Source organism: Aricia agestis, chromosome 3 (genome assembly GCF_905147365.1).
Source record: "Aricia agestis chromosome 3, ilAriAges1.1, whole genome shotgun sequence".
In the NCBI taxonomy this organism is placed as follows: Eukaryota; Metazoa; Arthropoda; class Insecta; order Lepidoptera; family Lycaenidae; genus Aricia; species Aricia agestis.
The window spans coordinates 1,991,724-1,999,542 of NC_056408.1; the positions used below are offsets into that span (position 1 = coordinate 1,991,724).

The following is a 7,819-nucleotide window of genomic DNA, read 5'->3' on the forward strand; positions in this document are numbered from 1 at the left end:
CAATGAAAAAATAATAAAAATATTGAACATTTTTAAATTGACGGCAGTTTTTCCTGGAAACTTTTTCTATTATGTTTAAAGCATAATACATATAAAAATTGTGCTTATTTATAATATCTATTAACTAGATTAATATGGCAACTCCATTGCGCTAAAATTCATTTATCGCGCGGAAACCGTACATTTTTCCGGGATAAAAAGTATCCTATGTCCTTTACCGGGACTCAAAGTATCTTCGTACCCAATAAAATCGGGTTCAGTGGTTTACTGTGCGTGCAGTGGTAACAGACAGACATAATTTCGCATTATTATAATTATGGAAGTATGGATCTGAATTTTTGGCGTTTTCTATTTTAATTTAGATAAAAAGATTATTCACAGAGCAGTGGTAAATACGTTATAAGCGTTCCATTCACCGCCGCAGTAATTTCAAAAGATCTTAATGAGGAATAATTAAAAAACAAAATGACAGCACATTTTCTATAAAGTTTTTATTCTAGTTCCACAATAACGTTTTATTATAACTTACCTGTCTACATTTCTTTGTATATAATTATTTGTTTGAATGATTATTATTTTCTGCTGTATGAATCATATTTTTTAAAATTCATATCAAAGTTGGCGGACAACTTTTTTATCTTGTTGAAAATTAAAGAAAAAAGGGGGCAAACGAGCAAACGGGTTACCTGATGGAAAGCAAATTCCGTCGCCCATGAACACTCGCAGCATCAGAAGAGCTGCAGGTGCGTTGCTGACCATTTAAGAGGGAATTAGGTAATAGGGGAGGGTAGGGAAGGGAATAGGGTAGGGGATCGGGCCTCCGGTAAACTCACTCACTCGGCGAAACACAGCGCAAGCGCTGTTTCACGCCGGTTTTCTGTGAGAACGTGGTATTTCTGCGGTCGAGCCGGCCCATGGTCGTGCCGAAGCATGGATCTCCCACGTGTAAATTATCTACTTAACGTTGACTGAGCTTTTTAATAATTAATTAACGACTTTTAACAAGCTATCTTTAATAACTTTCATGAAAACTATGAGGATTATGTATATATTATTATTTCGAGTAGTTTTGTTGTATTCAGTCGTAGGTAAGTGGGCATTGTATTTTCAGTTAAAGCACGAAGTTAGCTAACGAACCCGGTCGAGTTAGTGACAGCTGATTGTGTCCAATTCAGTTGCAGGTTTTTGAGGTTAAGCCCGATATTTAGGAGTAGCCAATCAATTTTAGACAGCGCTATACATAAATTGATTTTTCTATTTTTTAGTCAGCAATAGGGAAATGGAAAAAATGTCAAAGCTATAAAGCTACAAAAGCAAATATTTAAGGAAAGCCCAGATTCACCCGCATACGCGTCGCGTGTCTTGTAAATTACGGAAAAAACGTTCGTTTCGCTGATCCCTCCCCCCGGTACTATGACAATAAGACTTCAGGCCATTTTTAGCCAAGACTTTTTCGTTATCGCTTCTTCTTAGAATCGCCGATAAAAATGTACTGAATTGACATAAGCGTTCGTTAATATGACGTTGACGTTCGACTCGTCTTATGTCAATTCCATAGAGTTTTATCGGCGATTCTATAAAGAAGCCATAAAGAAGAGATCTTGGCTAACCCCCCAGTACTCTTGTGGAAATTACGCGGTTGAAATACTAAATCTGACATTTACACACATTTTAACCTTTCCTTAACTCAAGCAATCTGTATTTAACACGTGCAAAAATCGTGGTTGCTGAACGTACCAATCCCACAACACAAAAAACCATGTGACGAGATCTTTATAATATTGCACTAGCTGTGATAGTGAATTTTCCGGCTATAAAAAAAGTCTTCTCCGTCGCCTACTCTATATTTGCCCAAAAATTCGTCCGTGATGTAGTGACCAAGGCAAAAATATAATAAATAAAAGAAAGAAAGAAATTGTTAGTTTATAGTTATTTAGTAGTTTATTATTTATTGAAATAAAATATACAAAAGTGTTTAAAGTCTTACTTGGACAGGGGTAGACAGTGAGGAGACTCTCGAATTTCCTAATGCACTGGCTTTCTGAGCAATTCCTTAAGGTTTAAGCGTTGATCCTAGTCGACAGTATTAAATCCGAAAGTGTGTCTCTGTTACCTCTTCACACTTAAATGACTAAGCTGAATTTGCTGAAACTTTGGTATGGATATACTTAGAAAATAGACAATATCTAGTATATTTAGGACATACTTTGCGTATAAGGTATAACTGCATAGCTGTCAAAATCAATAAAAACATTTTTAAACCCTCTGACTTTCATATATTTAAAATATAGTAATACAAATTAAGTTTCCAAATAGTCTACTAAATATAGAACCCTAAAAACCACTTATAAGACAAACCAATATAATTATTCCGTCCAACGCGTCTGAGCTATTTGAAGGTATATTTTTGGAAACAATATTATGTTTTCACTCCCACATAGGTCTACTTCATTAGATACGTTGTAAAGTGAAAGACTTAGGGCCCTTCCACACGACGTTTTTTTACGCTCCTTTGTAACGATACAAACGCAAGTTGAACGCTCAGCAAACGGAAGGAAGCCGATACGTTTTAAACTTTATAATATCTGCCAAAACGCGATGAAAACACGCAGAAGATGAGCGCATCAGAAACGCGCGTTGTCAGTGCGCAAAAAATACGTCGTGTGAAAAGGCCCTTAATGACGACGGGATATGAAACACAAATAATCGGCCCGGTGCGAGTCGGACTCGCGCACGAAGGGTTCCGTACCATTATAGAGCAAAATTAGGCCAAAAATTGTGTTTTTTGTATGGAAGCCCCTCTTAATTTTTAGAATTGGAATAATAATAATTGAGTGCTTCTTTTTTCCGCTTTTAATGAACATTTACAATGTTTAAGTTTGAATGTACAGCTTGGCAAAAAATGGTTTTAATGGAGGGATTTTCTTTTATTATAGTATACTTACCGTATGTCACTTCTGACACAATTTGTAGTATATACGGGGATACGGGCAACTAAAATTGCTCCACAGTCCACTCCAGTCAATTTTCGTCAACTTTGACGTCACGACTACATCAAGCAATTTTCGGCAACAAGCAGCAACAAGCGGCAATATTGCGCAATACATCGCAATACAGTTGAGCGATATGCCGCAACTTTATCAACTAGTTACTAGTTATTATTCGTATCGGCGACATTGAGTGATATGAAATATCTGGAGCAATATCGCCGAAATAATTGCGCAATTTATTGAAATTGCTCCATATTGCTCCACTAATTGCTCCAGACCGGTCCATTCGTGTCGTCGGGCAATTATTATTGCCGCAATTGTTGCCCGTGTAAGCGCTTTTTTATTGTAGTGCAGTTTAGTGACAAGTAACTTTAATGTTGCCACAAATAGACTTTTAGCTCCAACTGACACCGCTCACTCTTTTCTGCCAAGCTGTAAATCTGGGAGCACGGCCGTAGTATACTTACTTTTCTCGAATATATTTTTACCGGTAATACCGGCTAACCGGTAAAAATAAAATCATTACTGGTAAAATTACCGGTAATCGAAACGGCCGGTAATTTCAAGCCCTACTGAACACACATTAATGCTATTGCATTTTTGACGTTGCCTTAAACGTTGAACCATTGGCCATTTCGACCTGATGATAGTCAATAATAAAGGTCTTGAGAGCCGACAACGAGGAATCAGTAAAGACTGTTAAATGCTCCCTCGATCGTGGATTCCTGGAAATCTATTGTTTTCGCAGTGGAATTCGACCGCTTGGGAGTTGAAGCATTACTAATTAGCAAACTAATTCTAATATATAAAATTCTCGTGTCACTGTGTTTGTGCGCGAACTCCTCCAAAATGGCTCAACCAATTTTAATGAATTTTTTTATGTACCATCGAGGAAATTCAATCCTAGGCAGTTGACGGGCCTACGTCATTTGGTCGGCGTAGGTAGGTCAATTCAATGTTAGGCTCTGTGATTTGTCGGCTGGGTTTGACTTAACGCGACCAAATTACTTAGGTCCGCTCTGCCTAGGAATCAAGTTCTCCGATAGTACGCTCCTGAAAATAGGTTTTTATCCACTTTTTATATTGAAACTAGAAATGATTTATCTGGCAAAACAACATTTGCCGGGTCAGCTAGTTTTATTATAATTATGGTTTGATTTTTCGCTGAAAATTGCACATTTCCTATAATAAATTATGGTAATCGAGGCAACAGAAGCAACATTGCCAATTTGCTTCTGTTCCTCCTTTTTGAAAGTCGGTTAAAAATCAATTCGACGATCGGATAGCATTAAAAAAGTTTTCAACTTTTGATATTAGAATTAAAACTAATATATTTTATCGAAAAACAAAATGGCAAAAAATGTGCTGGCAGGCTTTGAAAGTTTTTAATTTACTTCTTCAAAAGCAGTTGTTTTTGTGCCCTAAATCAAGTAGGCTTTTAAACTCAAGGGCGCTGTCGTTAATTTTATTGGGGAACAGTATGTGAATACAAATCGAGTCGGATACATCAAGTTATTGACTTCGGTATTATAAGTGCGTACTTCGAACCCTAGAATGTTCACCCGCTTTTTAGGGTGTAGATTAAGATTCCAGAATTAAGTATTAGATAGAGAAATTAAAAACAGCGCAGAATTAAATCATGCCAAGTTTAAAAAAAAAAATGTTTGTGCATTGATGCGTCGTTTGGAGATCTTATGTCATAGGCTCTGCTCACATAAATGGCACTTGTAAAATGGAAAATAAACGTAATATAGGTACGTTAATTTCGTAAAAATAAATGTCGACCGTTTCTGCTTGACCAATGTGCTAACCATCAAAATTGTTCCAATCGTTCCAAAGAATTTTGGCAACAGATTCCACGACACGAGAATTTTATAAAGGGGGTAACGAAACTAAGTGATAATACTGTAATTGAAACTAATTAGGGTATGTAAGTGTTTCTTGTAGAGATTTCACTGTGAAAGTAGCAGCGCTGAAAGACATTTTTTTTGTGATTTGTATGGGCAAGCGCCCCAGCATCACGATTCACGAGTTTGTACAAATGTGAAAAAAACTGGTCTATCAGCTTTGCTACTTTTACAGTGAACTCTCTATAAGGAACACGTACACAACCTAAAGTATTATCACTTAGTTACACTAAAAGAGGTTACATCTTCACCACCTTTATTCGTCGGTTTATCCGAAGCTAGCAAGATAAACTTTGGGAATAAAGTGTCTCCGTACAGAGCGTATTCCTTCATAAAATACGCTTGTCAATGCGTGAAGATATCGTTATGTATCTGGTCGCTTATTGGCCTACTAAACAAAATTAAAGAAATAATAGGAACCTAACCCTACCTTCGGAGCCTTTTAGACGCCAATAAAAGGGACCTAGCTAGATGGTTTATCAATATAGAGAAAGTCGAAAGATAACGCTTAACGTTACACAATATACCTACTTAAAAATAATATAATAAACCTGTTTAGTTTAATAAAAAACATTAAATGTTGCCCGTTGAGTACTGCGTTGCGCAGAAATTATTTTATCGCATAATCCTGCATACTATACATATCCATATTATAAACGTGTCTGTCTGTCTGTTGCCTCTTCACGCCCAAACCGCTGAACCGATTTTGCTGAAATTTCGTATGTAGATACGTTGAGTCCCCGGAAAGGACATAATATGATGCTTTTTATCACGAAAAATGTACAGTTCCCGCACGAATTTTGCCGCAATAGAGTTGCGGACGTTATTTTTGGTCTTACACTAACTTTATACTAAATTTCATCTTAATCGATTTAGCTGTGTCAGCGTTTTTTTTTTATGAAATAACGGGGCAAACGAGCAAACGGGTCACCTGATGGAAAGCAACTTCCATCGCCCATGGACACTCGCAGCAACAGAAGAGCTGCAGGTGCATTGCCGGCCTTTTAAGAGAGAATAGGGTAATAGGGAAGGGTAGGGTTGGGAAGGGAAGGGAATAGGGGAGGGTAGGGAAGGGAATAGGGTAGGGGATATTTGGGCCTCCGGTAAACTCACTCACTCGGCGAAACACAGCGCAAGCGCTGTTTCACGCCGGTTTTCTGTGAACACGTGGTATTTCTCAGGTCGAGCCGGCCCATTCGTGCCGAAGGATGTCTCTCCACCGTAAAGACAAATTAACGGACTGACAGGCAAACTTTCAATTTAATAATATTGGTTAGGATTATTTTTAACTTAAACGAGAAAATGAAGTTTAATTAAGCTTTGACGCGCCGCGGTCTCGGTTTATCGGGAGTTGGGGCACAAGTGAAATTCATAAATAGAACGATAATATAATTATTTTATTTTATTCGACTACGACAAACCAAAATAAAGGTTTTACTATTTTTATAATTAAAATAAAGTATCTGTTGTTGTATGTTAAATTATTTTGTCCAGTTAACTACTAAGGGTCAATTCAGACCGCAACGCGACGCGTAGATGCATAAATTCTAAACTTGTATTGCATTGCATTGACAGACTTCAATTGCGTGAGATGTCATGCACATCTGTCAATTCAATACAAATTTAGTTTAATTAAAAGATTTAAGAAACCCCCGCCAAACAAATTTAAAAAGTAATGAAATAATTTTTACTGACTTTTTTAAAATAATTCGTAAGTGTAAAGTAATATTTTAGTCCATAATTGTTGTCCCGGTGTGTCAGGGGACCGCCAAGTAAACTCCGACAACAGCAACTTTTGCATATTTTTGTATCACCATAATATTAATAGTTGTTGATTGTCACGATTCAGTTTGCTGCGACCTGACCTTTAAACTATAATGTTATGTGAAATCAAACATATCTTATATATCTATACATTAGCGGTCCCCACAAAAAATATCCACAGACGAACATTTTAACCGACTTCCAAAAAGGAGGAGGTCCTTTTTGGAAGTCGGTTAAAAAATTTACCATGTCTCCAATTTTTTTTCTTTAAATCATAAGAATCTTTTGCTTATGCCTTCCCTCGACCTTCAACGTTCGAAAAAGTTCTTTCAAAGTTAGTACAGTAAGTAAGTTATATTTTTATGTCAGCTGGCCATTAATGTTAAATAGAAAAATAGTAAAACATGTTCTCCTACCTTCAAACAGGAACAAAAGTAACGTCAAAACAGTTATCCCGCGCAAAATCATGTTCAAAAATGTCACAGATCACAGAACACCAAAAACTTTTAAAAGCTTTCCGAATTCAATTCAAAAAACATTCCAAACTCAAAAGTTTTTTTTTTTATTATCCAAGAAGTTCGAGGCGCCCGAGCCGAACGGCCAGCGCGTCCTCGCGCTACGAAAGTGAGCGAGCAACTGAAAAGTCCTGAACGCTGAATACAGTCCGGTCGGAGTTATTTTATTACGGACGTGACCTTTATGCTGGTGGCATAGGGTCCACTTTCATAGGAACTCCGAGGTGAAACAATTTTGAACGACTATAGCGACCGTATCAGATTTTAATGGAGAGCAACTCCAGTAATAGTTGGAATAACGCTTCGATTGGACCTTTACGATATTGCCGTGTCGAGTACATAGTAGTTTGTTAAAAAATTAAATTCAAATATTGGAGAAACGAACGGCAAACATATTGTACAAAATGTAGAACATTTGCTGCTCTAGTAAGCCTATAAAAGTAACAATAAAATAAATACTTATGCCAGTGTGGGTTAAAGTTAACACTTAAAATATGTTCTGTTATTTTTCTCGTTGCTGCTCGTATTAGGGTCAATTCAAACCGCAACGCGACGCGTAGATACATTTCTTAAATTGTACTGAATTGACAGATTTCGTAAGCGTGAGATGTCTGTCAAATCTGTCAAATCTGTCAAATCCATA

The 7,819-nt window shown here is 37.0% G+C and overlaps 1 protein-coding gene across 1 annotated transcript in view; it reads right to left on the reverse strand.

The window, feature by feature from the left end:
• Positions 1-7,271, reverse strand: part of LOC121725337 — a 128,863-nt gene extending 121,592 nt beyond the window's left edge. Inside the window, exon 1 of the mRNA XM_042112228.1 lies at positions 7,078-7,271. Coding sequence (XP_041968162.1) covers positions 7,078-7,129 — 52 coding nt within the window. The 5' untranslated portion in view covers positions 7,130-7,271. The remainder of the gene's footprint in view (positions 1-7,077) is intronic.
• Positions 7,272-7,819: the final 548 nt, after the last annotated feature.